This window comes from Rhamphochromis longiceps, linkage group LG5 (genome assembly GCF_057381845.1).
Source record: "Rhamphochromis longiceps isolate RC_006_pf linkage group LG5, R_longiceps_female_GT1.1, whole genome shotgun sequence".
NCBI classification, from domain to species: Eukaryota; Metazoa; Chordata; class Actinopteri; order Cichliformes; family Cichlidae; genus Rhamphochromis; species Rhamphochromis longiceps.
Genome location: NC_140561.1, coordinates 9,696,185 through 9,720,641, shown reverse-complemented (window position 1 = coordinate 9,720,641; position 24,457 = coordinate 9,696,185). Strand labels below are relative to the sequence as shown.

The window sequence follows — 24,457 nt, the reverse complement described above, 5'->3', positions numbered from 1 at the left end:
TCTGTCACAGCAACTCCACGAGCAAATCTACGGTTAAATGTCGATCTTTTTATAGCTTCCTGCTATAAAAAGTTTTACTGCGATAATCTATGTCACTGCTGAAAAGTGCGTCACTGTGGCTGTGGAAAACCAAGTCTGCAACAGTGGAAGTGAAACAGATACGGCGTTTCAATAAGACCTCGGCTGCAGAAAGAAGCTCCGTGTATGGGAGATGCCAGTGTTGAGATATTTTCCAACCCTTCACTCGGCAGAGCGCGTGGCATCATTAATGACTTTAACTTCAGGGGCCTCGAGGCAGAAAGCGGCTGAGAAAAGTTCAGTCTGGGTTTAAAAGACCCTTTCCTCTCCTCTGTGTTTACCTCACCACCAAAATCCCCTCAATTAGAGACAAAACAACTGTGGTGGAAGCCATAATCCCAGATTTAACTCCCATAAAAGTAATTATAGTTTTTTTTAATCTGTAATGCCAAATCCGCTAAACCAGACCAATATATAAACACAATAAAACTTGATAGATGCGGTCCATCTATCCACAGTCAAAAAAAAAAAAACATGCACGACTGTCTAAGTTGCGGCAGTCAGCACAGAGGAGGCTTGTGGTACTTCCACTATTTGCCATTTGACACTTGGCTGATCACCGGGGAGGGGGTGGGGGAGACGGAACCTCCAAGTTGCTCAGCTTTCAACCTACCACGCATGGCCTTCCTCCTATGATGTTAAAACCCAGAGAGCCGCCCTCACGAAGAAGGACAACGGTCACGCTTTTAGTCTCGCCTTCCTACAAACAGACAGGAGAGACACACGTGAGCAAAGAGATGGCAGGAAGTTATTCAACATAGACAACAACTCAATATTAATCTTAATTAATCTTTTTATTCTTTTAAATTCAAAGAGTGAAACTTTCAAAACACAGGGGCTATATTGTACTCATATTTTGATAGCATCTGTCTAACTTTCAGGTTGTATTCACCAGCTACAACTGCTGCAAGCAAACAGATGTTCCTAATTCTCTGTGGTAGCCCAACAACAAAATAAGAAACTATTGACTGCTCTATTGTCAATAAACTCTCTTCATGCCGTGTTTGTCATTAACATCCAGCCAAACATGGTTTCTTCAAAAGAAAATATCACTTGCTGCTCAAAATGGCCAAATACTCACTACATAGCAGAAAGCAAACAAACACTGTTAGCTTAGTAGCCAGATCTTTTCAGCAGTTCCTTGAATCTTTTGGTTAGACATCTTTGTATATTATGGTACTGCTTCTGCTGTGTAACTATTAAAGGAAATCTTACGTGTAAAAAGTTCAGCACATGACCAAAAGAACCGGGCTATCAACACATTACACCATGAAGCTCCCAGCGCACCATTTGTGTGCTGGTGTTAATGACTCACCAACCTCGCTCTGTAATTTTACATAGTCTGCCACAGCTGCTGGAATATGCATGTCCATCAATCTGCATGTCAAAGTACCCTGAACCTCAAGCTGCCCCCAATGTGCCATCAAAGTGTGAGTGTCTGCATGAATCTTAGGCTACATCCACACTAGCCCTCCGGTATCTTTGTTTAATTGGTCACATGACTGCATCACATGACTAAAACGTGTCATCGTTTTCGAAAAGGCTCCGGGTTCACTGTCACTGCAACGCCAAAACGGCGTTTTCAAATGTATCTGCTTTGGAGAGCGTTTGAAAACGCTGCGTTTTCCTTGACCGAAAACGCTGTCTCAGTGTGGACGGAAGGCCAAACCGGAGAGAAAAAGATGCGTTTTCAAATGAAAACGTATTAGTGTGGACATGGCTTCAGGCAAAGCACTTATGTGTATGTATATGTGTGAATGAGTGAATAAAGACTTGTACTAGAAAATGCTTTGAGTGCTCAGCTAGAGTAGAAGCACTTCACAAGTACCAGTCCGTTTACAAATTAAGCTAGTCATTATTCAAGTTAACTCTGAATTACTTATCATAAATGATTTGATTACAAGTAACAGTTGTGCATAACTAAAAACAGACAACTTCAGTCTCAGGCCCACAACCATTTTTTAAAAAAATGCCAATCCAGTGCTAGCCAGTGTTGGTGTAACATATGAACTACAGCATCCATGTATATAGATTACTTGTTCGTTGTAACTTTAAAGTCAAAAGGTCAGCTTTGTAATTCAAATACTGTTATTTTATTCCAATGAAGGAACTGGTTGCTATTGAAGTGTTCCAACATTTCCCTGCTCCTTTTGTTGTGCAGAGTGGAATCTGGCCATTGAGCCGGTCAGCATGTGAAGGTCATTTAGTGAGATGACAAAGAGATTTGCAGTTACACAGTTGGAGCATTCGCATTGTCCTGACCCAGGGTGATAATAAGAGTCTGTCAGCTGCTACAAAGCTCAATTCCTCTTGTTGAAGAAGTACCTGCAAGCTAAGCACAGCTCCACGACGTCGCTGCTGAGGAGGACTAAGATGCTGGTGCTACAGTTCAGAACTGCAAAACTAGCAAAAGCGAGTTTCTTTCTAGTTAGGTGGTGGACAAACTGCTGCCTATATCAACCTGTTATGCAGTGAGCTAAAGTGGACAAACTCGGGTAAATTTACAGTGGGTTACACACCTTCTGGACAATATAAATGAGCACAGGATGGTACAAATTTTTCGCTACAACATAACAGCTGGTATGTAGTTTCTAATGGCCGGAATCTTGTAATGTAACAAGTTACTTTAGCTTCTTCAAATTTCACCATTCTCCAGGGCTTAGCCAGCACACCCAGCCTGAAATGATGACCAGGTCAAAGAAGAGAACCGCTCTCTCACGAACCGTTGTCCTATGTAAATGAATACACCAGCGGGCCTCTTGACTCAGAAGCTACATGACATGAAAACCTCTGGGAAACTCGCAGAGTCAGCCCTTAATCTGTTTTTTTAAGGAGGACTTAGAGGGGAGCTATGAGGTAACATAATTTCAGCTGCCGCTCCAGTATTCTGCGAAACACTGAGACTAAATATAAAGCAGATATTACTGGCATGTACAGCATCCTGACTGCCATATAGCCTAAAAACACCAGCATGTGCAAGTCTGGCCCTGCAGGAATGTGCGCTTCTGTCACGACAGCATTAGTGGCACATGCTTCCGAATTATAGTGAACTACAGCCGTCGCTGTCAACAAGAAGACAGTTGGGCATTATGCTTGTTGAGACAAAGTGGAATTAATATGACAAATGAAAAAAAGGTACAAAGCAATTGGCTTTTCCATCCTCTTCACTTATGCTGAATGTGTCACAGGCCTCAAAACAAACTAGTCTTCAAATTTCATCCACAAGAACCATTAAAATGAACAATTATGAAGCTTTTCTCCCCCCCCCCCCTTCCCCTCTCACCACATCTGCAAACACTCTAACAATGATCCAACCCCCCAAAAATGAAGTAAACGTCTTCAGGATGAGGTTGCAAATTTACTAAAAACATCAGGTGTGCTTGAGTTATATTAAAGACTAAAAAGAAAAACTGATGTGCTAAACACCACCAAAACAAAACCGTGGAGACACAATGACATGGGCGCTACAGCAAGTAAACAAAAGCTCCGTGGGGAGAAAAAAAACAACAAAACTTTGTTGGTGAGGTAAGAAATGGCACGCTGGCAGTGAAACTTTAGTCTGCTGCTCACTTGTGACTTGGCACACTCACGGTGAGCCTTCACCTCAGCACTCGTCACACTTTCCGAGTCTGTCCTCCATCAAGCTGCCTTCCCCCTGTCTAACTCTTAATATAGTTCACCTAATTATAGTGTAGGTACTGTAATACAGAACAAAAAGGGAACATATTGATTTATAAACTACTGGCATGTGGTCAAGAGACAGAAACTCAGTGACCTTGTAAATGTAGGGCAGTTTACCCCATTAATGAGGTAGTGAAGTCTATTTCAAATCAATGACAAGGATTATCACTCAATGCTAATGTATATACACAAAGGAACCAGCAGCCTAATGCATTTTTATTAGACGAAATGGGCATCTTCAATGAATACATGATGGCTTTTATTAATGTGATCTGTCATGTTCAATTGATAGCCACGCTTGTGAAATAACTAATAGCTTCCTTTGTTCTGTTAAGCTATCTCACAGAGCCCTGCTTTAAAAAAAAAAAAAGTCCACAATTAGCCTAATCAGTTTGAGGTCACAATTACTCCAATCAAATTCAATGCAGGATCGATCAGTTTGATGTCTTGTGATTTTAAAAGACACTTGTTATTAGATCAAGAACCTTTAATGCTGTCATCTGCAGCCAAAGGGGATCTTGGTTCAAAAACACAGATCCAATCTTTTATGGAGAGTGTGACAACACTTCTAACAGCCCTGCAATGAACCACAGTAAAGATCTGAGCTTTTTGTTCATTGATTTTCCATCAGTTTTATTTGTCTTTCTTGCATTTAGTATTAAATAATCTTTCTTTTAAATACCAGTCAGTTACTCCTCATCTCCCAGTTTTTGGCATTAAAAGACATTGAAGTTGAGGAGTGGTGGAATCTCTAAACTAAAGTAAGTTGCCAGTCAGCTGTAACAATGGACTTGCATTCATCCTTTGGTAGTGATCTGATGATCAGTACTGAGCAAAGGTTTTGAGCCAACACTCTGTTTGCTAGGACATTGGGAAATAGGAGGCAGCGATTTATTGAAACATGTGCAAACATACAGGAAAACACAGTTTATAAGGCAAGCACAGAGTTTGCGCAATTCTAACGAGCTTGAAAACTCGAATTTGCTAAGACCACCTTTATTCTTCAGCACACCCTGAACTAGTTCTCCAGGCTCCCTGAACAACATTCAGAGCTCTTCTTTGGATGTTGGCTGCCTTTTGTCCTGTTCTCTGTCAAGATGCTTCAGTAATGTTGATGTCTGGGCTTTGGGGTAGCCAATCCATGACTGACAGTGTTCCACAGTATGTTTTTCTATCCAGGTATGTGTTTGGGAACACTGTCATACTGAAAAATTAAGTTGTTGCCAATCAGATGTTTTCCAGGTGGTATTGCATGGTTGATCAAAATCTGACTGTACTTTTTGGAGTTCATAATTCCATCAATTTTGACAAGATCTCCAACACCACCAGCTGAGATGCAGCCCAAACGATGACGGAGCCCCCAGCGTGTTTTACAGGTAACTACCGGCACTCACTGTTATACCTCTTTCCTGACCTTTTATTTTTGGTTCAATAATTTGAAACAAAATTTTCAAATCTGAATTCCACAGCCTAGAAGATGATTTTCAGCTTTTCAGTTGTGTAATTTAGCATACTTCAGTCTTTCGTCCCCGTTTCCCTTCCTTAAGAATGCCACCCTCCACTGAGACCATTTCTGATGAGGGTTCAATGAACAGCAGATGGGTTAACTGCAGGGCCAGATGCATCTCTCAGGTCCCGTGTCAGGACTTGTTATATTTTTAATATTTTTTTAAGGACATGATTTTCAGCTGCTGCTTGGTTAGTTTAACAGGCTTCCCACTTCTCCCTTTGTCTACTTTCAAAATCTCTGAAAATGGTCAAGTGCAGAGTTGAAAACGAGTGAAAATACCACAAATATCCAAAGAAAACTTTACAAAGCCTGGACAGTGCCAAAAACTGCTTTAAAAAAGAAGAATGCCACAAAGGTTGCAAGAAAGTCTGGCTTCTTTAATATAACCTAAAATATAAAGAAATATCAGGTAGCCTGAGACTTCTGCATAGTACTGCATGTCATAAAACTGCATTAAAACCTTTTTCCCCCAATGATCTTTTGAATTGTGAAATGCACCTCCCATTGGATGCACTCCATTTAGCGCGTTCCAGGTCCGTGGTATTGTGAATGCTGGCTCACTAGCATGGCTTCAAAGGAGTAGGTCCATCAGACAAGTCATTACCTGGGCTTTTGCTGCTTTGGCATGTCAAAATATCCCTTTTCGGAAATTACCAATAACACACTGATGTAATTAGGCTCTTGATTACTGAAATCATGAGAAAAAAAAAAAAAAAAAAAGGGAGCAAAGATTTTGGACAGACTGCCTCTAACAGCTAATCCCAGTTCGTATTCACATTTGTGAGAGAACCTCATTCCTGTTCACTGCTTGACTGGATCCAATGAAAGGCCTTTCGAGATAGAAAGAAATAAAGAAACCTCTTCTAACGAGTTGCAATATCACCCACAGATATTAAATCTCATCCTCAGAAAAGTTCTCAACCATTCCTGTATCTCATACATATGTTCAAAGCATGCCTCAAGTGCAGACGTTATTCCTTCTGTTTTTACGTTAGAACAGCCACAATGGCAATAACACACTTAATGTAGAGCTCAATGGCAGGACTGAGATGCCGCTGTCAAATGAGCTATGATAACTTGCTGCGCTACAGGCCCAGGAAGCTTCTTTATACCAGCATGAGCGATTTCCCGATTTGCCTGCATCGGTGCTTTTGATGCGCAATTTACCAGTCTACTAGAACACATTTTACTGGGAGCTGAGCCCGTAATGAACAAATGAAAGCACCCAGCAAAAGCAGGAGGAGGAAAAGAGAGTGAAATCTTTGATAGGTGATTTATTAAAGAACTTCTGGGACATAAAAAGGGTGTAATTTTTTTTTTTTTTTTTTTTTTTTTTTTTTTTTTTTGTTAAAGGCACATCCCATTCATCCATATTTCTACTAATAATTATTTCTCCTCTAAAACAAAACCCTGACCACTCCCATTTGCTAATCCCAGCAGCAGTGCAAGCACCATACACTAATTCAATTCATTACCAGATTTATGAACTCCTGCATCCTTTATGATGTTGATAATGGGCCACTGGGTTTATAAATTTGAACCATAAAACATCCTTACATCAGCTCTTCCTCAGCCCCCCCACCTCGCAGGGGCCTTGCACAGATCAAGCTTTACTGTTTTTAAGGCCTTTTGGGACCTCATAAGCCCTTACTAGCTCATTCAACTTTGGTGCCAGCAACTCTGCTGCAGCCCTGATTCTAATTTGTTATGATGGTCTCGGGGGAAAGGGCGAACATCCGATGACAAAAAGCCTCAAACAAGCATGCTGTGAGGGGGTGAGGCATTATAACTGGAACCTGGTTCTTGTTGTGTACAGAACTGCAGTAAATATTTAGCCCTCCCCCCACCCCACATTTACTGCCAGCTGGCCAAGAGGCACAGCTGACATCCATGTCTCAAAGCAGGCAGCCAAGGCACGAAGTTCTCCTGGAAACACCAGGGGAAAAAAAGAAAAAAGCAGAATCGCCAACAACATTGACTTCCTTTTCCAGTTGGGTTGAAGTTAAACAAAAAGGCAGCCACCCAAACAACAAGGAGGCCCAGTTAAAGTAACATTTTAAGAACTCCCATAGTGCCGACAAAAACATGCTGAGGAAGATATTTTACAGCCTATAAAAGTTGGCCTTAAGGCAATTGCCTTATGCGCAGTGCATGTCAGGATCAACTTTAAGTTGCAGTGGAATTATTTTATTCTCACAGAACACAGATTTTCCAGGCGTCACACTGTGGATGACAGCAGGGAGAAGCTACTGGGAATCACTCAGAGCAAAAACTTTTCCTGCTTACCTTGCAGGAGAAAGCCACGGTCTTGGTGAGGGAGTCGATCCTCTCGCTGTATTCTGTGAATTTCTTCTGATACTTGAGCGCTGTCATCTGCAGCTCGCTGTGCACGGCGGAAAGTTGTGCCAGGAGAGCCTTCTCCCTCTTGTTTGCTTCTATGGTCTGCTTCTTGAACTCCCTATCCAGGATGATCATTCTGCACTGCAGCGCGCTGTTGTGCGCCTTCAGGGCTCTCAGGCAGCAGTGGCTATTTGATTTCTGCTCCTTTTGGGTGAGCATCAGCCCGCAGCCGCTCTCGCAAACCTCCACCGGTCTGTAGTCGCACGTCTCCCGCATGTGAGCATCCACGTCCCGCAGGTTGAGCACCTCGCTGCATCCTCTGTTCCTGCACTTCGCCGGGGAGTAGTCGCACATCTCGGCGTGCTCGGCCAGATGCTGCAGCTTCACCACGGCATCGCAGCCCCTCGTATGGTTATCGCATTTAATCTCCAGCTTCAGGATGAGGTTCTTTAGAGGCAGGACGTGGTTCAGCTCTTTGGTGGAGATCCGCTGACATTTGACCGGGCAGCTGCTCTGCTGGACGACCCAGGGCAGCACGCAGCCAGAGCAAAAGACGTGACCGCACGGAGTCGTCAGCGGGTCCTCCAGGACTTTATTGCACAAGTTGCATTTGAAATCCGGGTCCACAGTCCCCTTGAAGCGGTCCAACTCGAATCCCATGGTTTCCCTAAATCCAGAGACAAACTTGTGGACTCCCCACCCCCGCAGATCTAAGTCGGAGGAGCAGTGGGGCGTTTTTCTCTTAGCTGGTCATTGGTGGAGCGTTCGCCGAGACCTACTTGCTCCGAGCTCTCCTCACTGTCTAAACTCTACTAATTGACCGAGACTTTTTGGTGCCTTCAGGAGCGCCTCGTACGCGAACTCTCTAAAGTTAGAAGTTAGAAGTTTTTCACCCTGAAAAATAGATATATTTCGTTTCCTTTGCACGCAAAAAAATGTTTTTTGTAACTGCAAAGGAAAAGGTGAAATCAGGAAAAGGTGACAATTTTTAGGGCCGTTTATGACACGAAAAAGCAACAATTTCTGAACCAAAGTGTGAGAAACGGCAAACTTCTTTTATTCCGTCACAATTCAGCCTTTATTTCTACATTTGGAGCAAGTTACAGGTGATCAGTGCATGAAAAACATCAAATTCGAACGCATCTTCACTTCGTTTGCGTGACTTCAGCTTTTAAAATCTACACTTCTGATAGTCAGTGAAGGCGACATTCCGAAAGTTTTCTGCCGTAACTACTCTACTAACGGCGCACAGAGTACTCAGCCACTGGGATAAAAAGTAGCTTGCGCATTTCTTTTCAAATAGAAGAATGAAATAAAGATGAGATGTCATTTGTTTATCCATGTAACCAGTGAAAATATTTTTTTTCTTATTTATTTCTATTTATTTCTGCAAAAAATAGAGTCTGACTAATAGTTTTGGGAACTAAAACTATTAGTCTAAAACTAAAGTTTTCAAAGTTTTATTGTCATATGCACAGTAAAGAAACATGTTTTCCTATACAATTACATTCTTCCTTTGATATCCGTGACGCTAAACAGCAAAATAAATCCCATATAAAATAGGTAAATAGAATAAATGATCATTTAAAACAATACAAAGAATTATAAAGAACTATAATGAGTAACTGTGCGGTTATGAGTTCACCTACCAATGCCTTTAGGTTTTTTTTTAGGTTTTTTTTTACTTATATACAAAGTCTGAATTGTTTAAAAAAGAAAAAAACAAACAGAATATATCATTCAAATGTTATATAAAAACAATGATACAATGCTTTATAAAATCCCATAAACCTATAAAGTCTACGGCTGTATATTTAGAGGATAAACAGCCATTTCATTTCATAAATGTTAGTTTATGAATGTTACTCACCACACAGAGGGTGAGCGTTCAGGCATGCACAACACTTGTGAAAACAAGCATCTTTGGAAGGACATTACCCAGTACAACCACAAGAGAGACTTCAAGTTACAACACACTTTAAGAGGGGGTGAGATCAGGTAAAAGTTGGGGAAATCAACACAGATCACAATGCGAGGTATGACAATGAATATCTGAGGCGCCGCCGAGGGATTCGTGTTTGAACACACCCCTCACCAGAGGCCTTACCTAAAGAAAGCGTGATATTGTTTTACCACTTTGACACTCTGATCTGAGTCCACTTCCAATACCAGCAGGAGGGCATGTAGCTCTGAATGCGTTTGAATTTTAACGTAAACTCCAGTGGACACACTGGTTTCGCCCTAGAGAAGGAAAATAATAGCCTCTGTTGCTAAAGCAGACAGTCTGTGTCGGACCTGACCCTGCCGTGATTAGATACCCATTCCTACTGGTTGCCTCCTCTTTCGGAAATCCAGTTTTATGCAATGCCATGCTCAATAAAACCTTTCCATATGTGCGTTATCCAGAACTAAAAACACGGGCTTATCAAAGACTTCATGGACAACGCGTGATAGAGAGAGTCTGAGCTCGTGGGTAATCCTACACTGATGTTATGGGATGGCTTAGATGGAGTGGAATAAAAACTCCCTGTGCAGAACACCTCGAAGATTCTTGTACTGCATATACTACAGCATGTGATTATATTATATATTTCTTAGCCAGTATTCTTCAGGTCATGACTTCATTTTTTTTTAAAAAAGATCATCTTTTTTTTTGATTATTTTATTTTAAATTTCCAAAGTATAACACAGAAACAAAAACAAAAACAACCTCCCCCCCCCCCCCCCCCCCCAAAAAAAAAGAAAGAAAAAAAAATATATATACACACACACACACATCTACACATATATATACATATATACATACATACACATACACAAAAACCTGAAATTAATGAAAGTTTACAAATCTAGTTTAGCCCAGTCTGGCTTTTGCAAAGTGTTCCAAAAAGGGGTTCCGGACAGTCAGAAAAGAGTCTTTTGAGTATTTACTGAACCTTTCCATATGTATTATGAACATCATGTCTGTTACCCACAACTGAAAGGAAGGAGGGGTGGGGGACTTCCATTCCCTCAGTATTATTCTCTTGGCAACAATCAGGCCTAGTTCCAGTGGCCCCTGCAATCTAACCGGAAGTAGCTCTGACGTCGGAGAACATCCAAAAATTGCAAGTTCAGGTTCAGGCTGTAAAGGTTTCATATATGCCTTGGAGTACCAGTCAAATATTTTAAACCAAAAGCCTCTTAATGAGGGACAAGACCAAAAGGCATGAAACAACGTACCTTCTGCTCGTCTACACCTGTCACACATTGGGGAAATAGAAGGATAAAACTTGTGCAGTCTGATCTTAGAATAGTGTAACCGGTGGAGGATTTTAAATTGAATTAATTGATGTCTACTGTTTATAGAGCAGGAATGAATTTTGGACAGACGCTTACTCCACATAGATTCGGGCACCCTCATGCCCGATTCTTTCTCCCAAGCCTGCCTAATCTCAACGGTATGCACTACAATAGAGTCGCCAAATAATTGTACAATTTTTGTGATAAGATGTCTGGAATCAGGTTGGCTCTTGAGTATTTCATAGATTCATAGAAAAAAGATCATCTTTAATACACTTAATGCGTTTTGAGTTAAGAAATGTTTAGACAGATGTGGAAAAATGAATGGATGAGAAATGAAAAATAGAGGGCTGGGGTTTTACTTTAGCACCTGTTTCTTTAGCAAGTTTTCACAGAATAATTGGATTTTTTTCCCATGCTGTTACACATCAGCTGTATAAAGCCATATATTATTTCACAGTTCGGAGCTTGAGGTTGCTATTAAATCTTGTGCTCGGAACTCTGCAGAATTTAACCAGCAACCTGCCGGCCACGCTCGGGGTTTTCAACCTGTGGACCAAACTACAGGCTGTGATTTATTATTTCAGTCCGGGAACAAACAACCTGCCCGTCTGTGCGTGGATGTTTACTGTGAGAGGTTGTTTGGTCTGCCTCACTGGCAGGAATGTTTGCTCTCAAAATGGAGTGAGAATAAATTAACAGTTGTTTGTATGGGCTTTTGTCGGAGCCGGGGCAAGCTCAACTTCTGGAATTTTCATGGTACAGTATGTTAAAGAAGCCGCTATCTGGAGGACTTGTCCGCTAAGGAATGCTTGTGAATGTGAAGTGGCAACAGGGGCGGTTTAAACGAGTCCATGTTAGGCTGCGCCAAAAGACAGACCTCATCCCTGTGGAGATAAGAGTTAATTCCACTCCTCCAAGCTAAACTGTGAGTGAAGCATCAGGACAGACTGGGCCTGAATGCTCCCACCAGGCCTCCAGGTTAAAATAGTGCTGGGAGATAAAACCCAAGCTTACACTTGCTTGCCTCTATTGTGACCCTAATTCCTATATAAAGAAATAGTTTTTGAAACATACTCATTCTTATGAGAATAAGAAAATAAGCAGGCAGCAACTTTTTTCATGCAACTCTGGGCTAAGCTACAGCTAAGAGTCAGGTTAGCTTAGCAAAAAGACAGGAAGCAGGGAACCTTTCTAATTTAGCCAAAACAAACAAACAAAAAAAAACAACAACAACCAAAAAAAGCATGGAAGTTCAAACAAAGATAGAAATCAATAAATGTACATCAGCAGAAATAAGATAAGGGTTTATACAGCAAACAAGACAAAAATACAACAATAAGTAATCAGAATACTTATGGTAGAGTTAAAAGAACATTAACTAGCATAATAGGAAAGCTTTCACTCACCTTTGAAGCTGAAACAACACAATACACTTATACAGTGTGTAGACACACACAATACATTAGACTGCGGTTACTTTTCAGGTTCTTATTGTTTTTATGTTAAACAATAACTTAATGTGTAAAGATTTTATATGTAATGTTTTAGCTAACTACTTAGCAGGCTAGCTGTTCTTACAGTCCTTAGGCTAAACTAAATGATTGCTAGCTGTAGCTCCAAATTTAGCTGCTATTAACTATTAGCTCTCAGCAACCAAGGGAATAACGCTACTTCTGAAGATGACATTGGGCAGCACTCACAATGGTCGTGGCAGTTTTTTTGTGTGTGTTGTGTATTAATATTTCTCATTGTTTATGTTAGCAATGATATATGTGTACATTGTAGATTTGTATTTAGTGTACAAACATGAGGCAGCAGCAATATTGCCAACTGCCGTCAAGATAACAATAAGCCCCAAATGTCAAATTAGTAACTTAAAATAATGTCACCACAGTTTTGTTCACAAAAAGCCACAAATAGTCTGAGCGGGGAAATAAATAAAAAAAAGTGTACAGAGTAATGCACACTCTGAGTGCCGTGAAGAGTTGTCCTGGTGTCATTGTTAATCCTCTGTACTCGAAGCCTTTGTTGTAAAGCAACAGAGGCATGTAGGTTTTAGCATGTGAGATGAGGGTGTTTTGTGTGTGCTTGGGCTTTGGAGCCGGGCCATTTAGTAATCATCACCACTCTCCCCTAGATATGTCAAAGACATGAGGGCCATGTGGGAGACTGCAAAGATGAGTTATTGCACTTCGGGATGCCTTTTCATGTTGCACTGAAACATGATGTTCCTACAAAAGGAATACACTATCCATCTCGCTGTGGTTTCATATATGCCTCCAACTCCCCTGGGAGTCGGTAATATTGTCAAAACTGAGTGTAACCTCCAAATGATTTATACATCAATAGTATGGTTTGTTTTTCTTACAAACATCAGCAACGTATTGAGCTTTTTGCAAGGGTTTGCTGGAGCTTTGTGGCCCCTGCACATTGAGTGGATTAGTAACTTTAAAGGCTGTTGGAAGAGGTCTCACGGTGACCCCATGAGTAGGCTGGGCTTGTGGCTGGGAGCCAACAAGGCTACAGTTGCCTCCACTTCTGACAGATGGCATGAACCAAACAACAACTCTAGCCCCGTCGAACTGTTATGACAGAGAACAGCAGCTCAACCGTCACAACATCCTCGCAGGCATAAACATGTAAATGTGCGAATGATTGCACAACACAGGTGTCAGCGGCAGGGTGGTTGAAGTTAACTCGGAGCAGTACGCGGACACGGCGCTCCCGATTGATTGTTTACACGTCATGCCACATGGCCAACTTTTGGCCAAGCTAAATCGATCGTGAAATGGGGAAAAAAGGCTAAACAGATCTACAGTAGAGATAACAATGTGCAAAATATTTGCTGTTGCTAAGAAGATCTTTATCACAGATGGTTATGTGTAAATGAAGAAAAGCCAATAAATGCTTTGCTTCGCTTCTCACAGCTGCCTGTTTTGAATTCTCTCAAGGAGGTTAGAAACAGGATGTGGGTCAGTGGAACCCAGATTTACACAAAAGCAAAACTGCACAAGGAGAGGAAAAAAAATCCCCATTTTATATGACCTCAGTCAAACTGCCAAACTAAATCTGCTTTCACATACAGTAGCTAATTAAAATGTCATGGCAAAGACGTGCAGATAAAGTATAAAGACTCTGTGGCTTTGCCCTTTGTGGCTCGACTTATCTTTTGGACCAAATAAAAATAATAATTTTCTTTATCACACGATGTATTGGCTGCCAATATGGCAGATGCTGCTATTATTATTATAATCATTGTGAGAAAACCTGCCCCCCTACACCTCGGTTTATGCATGAATGAACATGTAGGTTTCTTTATCACCGTGTAGGTGCTGTTGGTTGGCGCTTTGTTATAGTTGGTTTCCCAAAGACTAATTTGACTGCATGAAAGGTAACATTGCTAAACAACAGATTTTCCCAGGATGGGGAAAAAACCAAGAGAAAGAAAAGTAAAGGGGGCTTGATAAAGAGCAGCAATTCATCATTTTACTGCTAGTTCTCACACAATCTATCTTTACTCTGTTTGTCTCTGCACCCAGAAATATTCAGTCAAATGTTAACGGTATTTTAAAGGTTTACCGGGTTCACGGAAAAAAAAATCTACATGGAAAATGGCGTATAATATACAGATGTTACATTTAGCATGCAAATAGAGAACTATAGGACAAATGTGCCCCTAAAGTCAGATTTAAAAAAATAAAAATAAATACTTTGAATAAATACAGCCTTGAGACTTGTACTACTAATGTCACGTAAAGAGAAGCACTCAGACAAAGGGTTCTGTGGCCTTTACCACAGAAGGGCCAAAAAAAAAAATCATCCTTAAAATTCTGACCAAGTTTTGATTTGCTCCTGTAAGTCTGTTAACCTAAGGTTACTAAGAAAAACGGTGTCTGCCCAAGGGTAAGACTTTATAACTTACTCTTGAAAGAGCCATACTTTCTAAGCTCATGTAAAATGTGTGGCCATCAATGAATAATGTGAATCAAATAGCTATCCCTTATGTAGCATCAGAGCGCATACACTCAAGGACCGAGAACGTGTAATCACAAATTCTCTACCTGACACTATCTGCAGACCGTGTTTCGCTATAGATCTTGTAAAAAGCCTTCTGCATTTTTTCAAAAGGACTAGCATAATGCATTAGTTACAGAGGTTTCCAAGGCACAAGTGTGCAATATTAGGAACAGATGAGTCGCTCTGCAGGGGAGAAGAGGGGAGGAAGGCACTTGAGAATCTCCAATCAAATCTTCCTTTCTGAAGCCTGTGAAGCACTGCTGATTTTCTGGAAGCTCTGTTCCCAGTGAGTCCATAAATAACATTTAAAATATACTTGGCGTATCTTATCCCTGTGGCTTATTAAAGAAAAAAAAATGCTCAACGAAGGAACTTTAAAGATAAACCACACAAAGTTTAAAGGTTCTGATTTTACATCTATAATAGACACATTTAATAGTTAATATCTTTCATTTATTTTGCACTCCGGAGGGCCTAGCAATTCAAAGCTTTGTCCTTTACTTGTTCGGTCCATCCATTACTTTGATCAGTACAAATATACCCTGGCAACTTTGCCTTAAACACATTTGCAAAATTCAAGGAGCTATACAGTCGTGGAAAAAGAAAGTTTTCACTGGATTTTAATGAAGCCCTGTGGAAAACTGAGTACACCATTACTGCTTCCATAGCAATTAAGAGGGTAAGTAGCAGCCAGGTGCTGCTAATCAAATACTCTTGATTAATTAATCATCAGCAAGCGTTCACACCTCTATAAAAGCAGATGTTTGGGCACTTGGCTGCTCTGGAGCATTCAGGTGTGTGTTAATGCAATGATGCAATCTTCCCAGGAGGGGGCGTCCCAGCAAATTCAACCCACACTCAGAGAAACAGCAAAAAACCAAAGCGATAACTCTCAGTGTGGCCTCAGTTAGCATGTCAAATGTTAAAGTTCATGAGAGTACAACTAAAAAAGACTGAGCAAGAATGGCTTTCTTTGAAAGGATGCCGGGTGAAAGCCTCTGCTCTCTAAAAAGAACGTGACAGCACAGCTTAGCTTTGTAAAGTTGCATCTAAACAAGCCACAAGACTTCTGCTAAAACATCCTTTAAATATACAAGACCAATATGGAGCTGTTTGGCTATAATGCTCAACACCATATTTGGTGAAAAGTAAACACAGCACATCAACACAAACACCTCACACCAGGTGTCAAACACGGTGGTGGTGGGATGATGATTTGGGCTTGTTTTGCAGACGCCTTGTAGTCACTGAGGCCATGCCTACACTAATAAATTCGAAAACATCGTTTTCATCTCGGTCATTTTCATCCACACTGAAAAAGCTACCTTGCTGTACCGCGCATGCATGAAACGTAAGACGATTCGACCGGCGTCATTTCCGTCTGCCGTTTGTTTACTTGCCAGCTCTTTGAAACGTTGCAGCAAACTTTCAAGGAAAATTGCCGAGTTTTATCTTGAGCTATCTGGACATTGTACAAACTGATATTAATCTTTAATAGGACTGTTAAAATTGAGACCAAACAAAACAACTGCTGTACAATGCTGTCCGCCGTCTTAATTGAATTGGTTGGTTTTTAAATTTATCCACTTTGGAGAGCGTTTTTAAAAAAGCTCAGTTTTTCTTGACCAAAAAAGCCATCTCAGTGTGGACGGAAGGCCAAAACAGAGAGAAAAGATGCGTTTTCAAACAAAAACCTATTAGTGTGGACATGGCCTAAATCGACCATCCGCTCTTCTGCATGAAATGCTGTTTGTAGCACTTCATGCAGAGGAGCAGGTATTGCCACATGATTGCAACCCCAATGGGATTTTAATCTTCTTCTGGGATTGAACTGGGGATTCTTTTTATGTTAGGTGTATGTAAAAACTACAACACCATAGACTAAAAAGTGAGGTCTGACAGTTAAAGTTTGGCCCAGACTCAGTCATGCAACATGACAGTGATCCCACGCACACCAGCAAATCCAGAGAACTGCTGAGGGAAAAAAGGAAAAAGAATCAAGGTGTTGCTAGTTAAAGTCCAGACCTCAGCCTGATTGAAATGACGTGGCAGGACTTTATGAGAGCTGTGCAGAAATGCATGCCTGCAAACCTCAATGAACTGGAGCAATGTTGTAAGAAGAGTGGGCCAAAATTCCTCCACAATGATGTGAGAGACTGATAAAATCATACAGAAAACAAGTCCTGCTCAAGCTGGTCTTACAAGCTGTTGAATCATGGGGTGTATTTATTTTTTCACAGGACTACAAAGAATCTGGTGAAAACTTTGTTTTCAAGTATTTTGCTCATTTGTCACTAGAATTCTCGCTTTCAGCATTCACAATCTCTGCCTGATCTTTCCTGCAGTAACAGCATCAGCCAAACGTTCTCAGCAAAGCAAACATTTGGCTGATGCAAGAAAAATCACATTTTCTAGGCGCAGTTAGTTTTTTAGAAGAAGGGCAGCTTTCCACTTTGCATACTCAGTGAGCTTTCCTTTTTGTGTAATGCAGTGTTATTGTATTTAATGATCCTCATATCCTCTAGGGGGCACTGGAATTTACTCAATCTTTGCATGAAAAGTCATCTAATTAAACAAATTTCAACACCAAACATCAGACACATCAGGTGAATATAAGGGAGGTTTTAGCAGCCAAGGAGACACATATTTCCCTCAGGTGTTGGCAGAAATCAAAAGTAGTGTGGATATCGCAAAGACACAAATTACTGGTAATGTTGAATGTGCAAATTATCAACTGTTTGCTAACACAGCTGCCATAAAAGGTGATAATAATACAGCAACGTAGTCTCCACACCTTTAGCCCCGCAGTGGCCACAAAAAAAAGCAAAAAGAAAGACTGTAATAAACTTAAGACATGCTCATATTTTTCGGCGAGTGTCACGAGTGTCGCTTGATTTCACAGAACTTCTCTGTTGAGTGAACAATGTGTGGTGTTGGAGAAGCTGTTCTTTGCTCTTGCCTAACACCTGAAGCAGGGTGACAGCAGGGCTGGAGCTGCAGATAAAAGCTGCTATGCTGAAAGCTTGTTGATAATGAGAGCAGCGACCATGAACCAGCAAGCTGTGACTATAGTGTTGACAGGTCGTCCAACAGGCATAGTTCACACTTGCACACTCCCACAAACCACGCATTCGTGGAGCATGAACAGGATGTGAGCTTTTTTACTTTGCAAGTGAACTGCTAGGTTCTTTTTTAATTTTTTAAATTTTAACACCACAAGTTAAAAAAAAACTTAATTATGCACACAAGAAGCCCAACTAACAAGGACTTCTTGCATTGCTGCAGATCGCATTTAAAAGCTGTGGGAAGGGTTAAAACTGATAGTGGAATCCTTATCGGTTGCTTTTGCTGATCCAGCGAGAGTTTGCTGAGTTCCAGCAGAAAGTGAAGCCAGATTTCAACTCAACCGAAACAGACGATCTGACGGCATGAGAGGAAGTCACATTTCTCTGGCACTTGTTCACTGCAAACACTGCAGGCTCTCAGTTCAGTGGCCATTCTGCCTCCATTTGTGTCACATCATATGTGGGCCAGTGCCGATGGAAGTGACAGTGTATCCTCTCTGTAAAGCAGCTGCTGGTAGACAGGATCGGACACATGCAGATGCAGTTGAGTTTTAGCTCAGGCATGCAATTTTAAGCAAACACAGACAATTCTGAATATAGTAGCTGAGCGCTGTCAACATTTCTAGTCCTTTATTATGCAAATCTACAAGTAGCTCATTAGATTAGCTATATTTGAATAAGGCAGTATATATGAATGTGACAAGACAAACACTGCATATAAACAATTGACTGCAAGCTTCTGTTATTTATATCTTAAATATTAAATCTACCACAGTTGCAAAAGAAATTATTCACATTTGTTTCTGACGGTGCATTAAAGGCCTGTTTTGGCTTGAGTTTGCTTCACATTTATCTTATATCCCAGGTGTATAGTGCAATGGTGTTCCAAATGGGTCAGCTGAAGATGAATATTGGGATCCCATTAAATTTAGTGCACCGATCAGCTTTTCACTGAGTTGAAAGGGGAAATAAGGACACACTCATCCTGCTGGGACCTCTTGCTCAGTATGTTTTGTGGAAATATAAAGCAGTTTTCCACAACAGTAACAATGTGTCTTTTACATTAATGATCTATGCAGTCTTCGTGACCCTGAATTGGATAAGGGGAAGAGAACGGATGGTGTTTCTAATGGAGAATTCTCCTGCCAAACAAAAAACATTCCTTCTTTGTTCACTTAGACGCCAAAAGTCATCAAAGTTGGCTTTTTTTTTTTTAATTGAATCTTAACTGTTGTTTCTCATAAAAAAATGGGCATGATGCATGATGTTGGAATAATTTATTATAAATTCAGTCCAAAGATACTTTGCAATGCAAATGCAACTTCAGCCTAATGCAGGATTTATAGTCCCCCAGAGAGTGTAATCATGAATGCACAACCATGGGCAAGAATAATGATTGTACATACTTTTTACACCGCCCCCTGGTGACAGCTCATAGCTAAGACATCTAGAAAAGACTTTGAACATCTCTGTTATCTGTAAGTTGGCAAACTAGTCCTGCCATCAACATGGCAATAGGTGATTAAACCGGATTAGACTATGATTCCTTGGACTCTGTAGATCCCAACTTCCCCAGGCTGTCTCTTTTAGAATGAGTAGTGCATGTTGCAGATGGTATATTTCAGTGAAGTTTAAGGACACATGGGAAAGTGGGTACTGAGCAAGGACTGGATGTGACTGAGAAACCGAGTGGCAAGTACACTGAACGCTAAAATTAGACATTTACAACCAGAAGAGTCAAATTCTGCTGCCTAAAGAATGCATGTTTAAGGCATTTCTGCACTGACTGCACTTTACAGACCTGGAAGCAACCATCTTTTATTTACAGTCTATGGACTCATTGTAACTGTTAAAAACTCTGGCAAAGGCATATCATGAATTCCCACTGCTTAGTCACATAGACCAGCAGTCCCCAGCCCCCGGTTCATGGACTGGTACCGGTCTGTGAGTCGTTTGGTACCGGGTCGCCAGAGTTGAGGCTCGGGTGTGAAATTTATGGTTTTCAGGGTTTTTATCCTTATTAGTTTTATTGTTTTTATCGTTAACTCAGTTTCCCTGGGTCTTTTCCCGTCTGTTATGAATAAATCTTTTTTTGGTACCACTACTGGTTTTATTTTGTTGTTTTATCTGCGACACCTTAAAGGCTGATCAGTGAAAATATTGTTGGGCATAAACCGGTCCGTGGTGCAAAAAAGGTTGGGTACCGCTGACATAGACAACAAATTGGTACCAAAATCAGTGGTTCTGGGTTCAGTATAACTATATTAGTGAAGAAATGTGATTCAAAAACTATTTGGTACTACAGGAGGTGAACAGTTTATTCGAATAATGAACTGCTCTACAACAAGACATGAATAAATGGTGGGTGTGGAAAGTGGAAATGTTAAAAAAAAGCATCAATAAAAGTAGGATGTGAAGCAACCAACACAGAGGAGGTCAGCAGCTTTCCAAAACTATCAGCACTTATGGCAAAAAATGTTAACATACAAAATTTATGACTAAATTCAAAAGATGAATGTGTGTACTTGGACAGAAAGTACTTATCATATATTAAAAAATTATGAAAATTATTCTTTTATACTTTCATTCTGAATTATTCTATCTGACTAACTGAAAAAGAAAAGGTGGTGCCCCGGTGCCCTGTAGGAACCAACAGCCAGGGAGGTGGAGACATTCACTCCGATGCTATCCAAGAATCTCCACACAACACTGACTGTATTAAAGCACAAAGAGCATCGTCTGAGGCAGCAGATTTCTGAGAATAATATCCAGTGGTCAAAAGAACAACTGATAATTACTTTCTACTTGGTGTAGATGTTTAGTGGAAGCTGATGATTGCAGCAGTACTGCTGCCTTTGAATCATGATAATTGTTCCCTAAGTAGTTTCAGTTGCCTAAACACAACCAAACCCCAGTCATAAAGGTGGCGGGTCTGGTTTCTGTGACAGTCATGTTTGGGTAGGCACTGATAAAAAACAGACTGGGTGCTAGATCATAAGTTCTTTTGGAAGACAGTGATAAATCCGTTAGGGAGGAGGTCCCACTTATTCTAAAGATTTACTTCTATTATAGTTTCTAATCGCCCAGTAAAGAAAATAACACGTAGAAACGGATGCAGAAGAACGACTTGTTCGATGATAAGCCAAATCACACTTTGCCAAGAATAATTTATTCCCCCGGAAACTTCTCAGGATCACTTCAGAGAAGTGATTAGATTAAATGAGAAACATACATTAAAACACAAGGGTTTGAAAAGCAAGAATAATGGACTGACAGTGTCATGATTGCGTATGTGATCAAAGACATAAACAAACAGCCTGATTGGAACAGTCAGACCAGTTATTCCTGTAGCACAGCAGCAAGGGGGGATAACTCAATATACACGGAAACAAGGCAATGGTCTGTGTAAGTAACATTAGGAGCTAATCGGAAACAAGCCCCCTCTAATTAGCCATTACCAAAATAACAGACTGAGGTCATAGTTATTGCTTTCCCTTATGGGGAACACTGGTCTGGGTTTGACTCAACGCCTGCTGAAATTAAGTATTTTTAGACTTTTACTTTTAACACATGCCCACATAATCAAGTGATTGATGCAGTTTTCTCTGATGTTACTCTCATGAGAGTTTCATAAATGCACATTAAATAGGTAATTTAAGGTCATTCTGGTGTTTTTATTGATCCATTCATCAAAGACACTGTTTGGATTTTCTGTTGATTAAAAAAATCCCCAAGGACCTATTTTCTCTATCCACATATTGTATGATTGGCATAATCTCGCATGGACATAGAATATTTCAGCAAAAATTTCAGCAGCTTCCTGTTAAATGAACCGATGCCACATATTTGAATTCATCAAACAGCAATGATTGCATCCACATGTGGTGAAGCTGTTTGCTAATGTCCAATAACTGTTAATGAAATCTGATCAAATTACAAAATTGATTCCCGATTTGTGTTTCTGATAGCATAGCTCAATAAAAATGTTTTATTTATTTATTTATTTATTTTTTGAATTATTCAGTCAAGATGTGAACCACACAAGAAGATTTTGTTTGCCCAATAAATCCCACCTACAATAAAAAAGATTGTAAAGATTTTCTACTACCAGACAGCTATAACATATGGAGACTTATAACTGAATATGATGAATTCTAATCAGTGATTACCTTAAATTACTCTCCTCTGATGGGGAATGTGTTAATTTAGCAAAGAAAGGGCTTGATTGAAGGAGCTGCATACACACCTCTCACTGTCCTACTTCAGATGCCTTAGAGGCAAATACCTCAACTCCATTTGGTCCAGAGGAGTCTTTGCCTGCCAACACTTCTGCTGCAGCTTTACCTGGCCAGATCAGATGGGAATGGAGATAGTGTCTCTGCTTATATTCTTTGGAGCAGTGTGAAAACAAACACACCTCCACTCCACAGCTGAAGACAGCCTTCTTGTAAATACTGTCCAAGGGGGGGGGGAAGAACCACTCTTTTATTTGGCTATTTTAGATTGTTGTTCTGCAAGATAAATCTCACAAAGGAGCAGTGTGTGGGCCGGTCCCGAAATAACATGCTGTCTCTTTGGTTTAAAAATATTGTGTGAAAAAATATGTAAATTCTTTTTTTTACACAAGTATCCTATTTAGCATTTCAGCGTCTGACCTACTTGGTACACACAAATGAGACAGACTTCTGAAATCTGAAAATATTAACCTTGAGGCTGTCCAGCTTTGTGGCTCTAAAAATGCAGGGCATCTATTTTGGCTGATGTAATACAATAGTGTAGAATAGATGTGCAAACCAAATGACAAATAATAATAATAGTGCAAAAATAACACAAGTTGTACACATGAATGGGAAAGAAGACAATGCTAATTTTGCTCCCTGAGGACTGTTGGTCATCTTAGAGTTACAGGCACAGTTAGTCATTTTTTAGGTTATTTAATAGAAAAAAGAATTAGTACTTTAGAATGTAGATTGATTAGTGTGTAATTATGTCTTCCAGCATACTGATGCATTCTTATAAAGAATTAAATACACAGGAGCAGGTGCTCATTTGCGAAAGTATTGCCCAATTATCTTGAATACAGTGACCAAGATGGACATCTGCGTTCTTACCTAATGGTGTTTTATGTATGTGGCTAGAGACCCATCCTATATATGGTACCCAAAGTGAAAACACAAAGGAAAGAGACAACACGTCATTCTCTTCCCTCTCACCTGAAGCTGTATTGGTGTCAGGGCTCTAACACACGAAAAGGTGCATAAACATGCTAATTTATTCCCCACATCAATGTAATTATTGTCAGCAGATTAGACATGCGACCCTCCTTTCTCCTTATGTGCCAGTTAATGTTTGGCTCAAGTCACACTTTCCCTCTTATAAATAGTTGGATTACTTTGTCACATGGTATGAGAGATCCACTTCAAAGAAAATTTCATTAGCACTGGCTAACAGCAGCTAACACTCGCTAATAGCAGCTAACACTCGCTAATAGCAGCTAACAGCAACTACTAGTGGCAAAAACAACAGTACTTACTGACATAATAGTTCAGTATATCCTCAACAAGTCGCCTCAGTATCACTGCCACCAGACAGAAGGAGTTTCACTGTCTCTTTAATTCAAAATGGACTCTTTTCTCTAAGTTTTACAGCCTTCCCAGAGTAGACAAATCTGGACATCTCTCACTTGGCATACTGACAGCTGAATGACAGCCTACACTCAGTATAAATGAACAGTTTTTAGATGACCGTGTATAATATTAAATGGACATATTTAAAATATTTAATATATCAAAATATTTAATGACATATATTCATTATTTAAATTCCCAATTTATTGCTAAGTAATGTTGTTATTCAAATATGTTCTCACATACAAACAGTAGGAGAAACATTCTGGCTGGCCACATTCAAAGGTGCAAGTTATGTATGGAAGTAAGTTTGAGACACAATACATCCAGCCAGCATTCCTGTTTAGGATATCTGATAACTAGAGTAGGCTTCTTGGTGCAGCATGAGAAAAAAAAACACTAATGTAACTTTATAATAGCTACACCTCACAGCATTGCACGGGGTTTTTACTCTATACAGCATGGTATTGTATAATTCTTCATAAGCTGACAATACAACCTGCCAGTACTTTACTGTAATTTAACAGGAGTGTCTGCAGTACGGGCTGGACTGTTTTAGCCCATATATTACAAAACACTGACATTTGACCTTCTGTTTTTATTTACTGTTTTAAGCCATTCATTTTTGTATAATTTAAGAATCTATTAAAAGACTGTTGAAATGGGCTTGAAATTGTCAGGACTTCACAGCGAGCATCATCGCTGCATTACTGTCAAAGTTGCAGCATTATTTGAAGGCACTTCAATTCAATATTCAATATTCATTGAAGGCAATTTAGTGTATAATTTTTTTTTCCATTGATGAGCACACAATAACAATGTACCACAGATAAAAAAGAATGCAGACTTGATTT

The 24,457-nt window shown here is 40.2% G+C and overlaps 1 protein-coding gene across 2 annotated transcripts in view; it reads right to left on the bottom strand.

Moving 5' to 3' along the window:
- Window positions 1-8,422, bottom strand: part of pdzrn3b (PDZ domain containing RING finger 3b) — a 119,420-nt gene extending 110,998 nt beyond the window's left edge. The window contains exons 1-2 of one of the 2 annotated variants that reach the window (XM_085405669.1): window positions 7,556-8,422; window positions 692-778 (exon numbers count right to left, since the gene is read on the bottom strand). In XM_085405669.1, coding sequence (XP_085261795.1) covers window positions 692-778; window positions 7,556-8,269 — 801 coding nt within the window. In that variant the 5' untranslated portion in view covers window positions 8,270-8,422. The remainder of the gene's footprint in view (window positions 1-691; window positions 779-7,555) is intronic. The other variant, XM_085405670.1, reaches the window with a different exon arrangement.
- Between the last annotated feature and the right edge of the window lie 16,035 nt (window positions 8,423-24,457).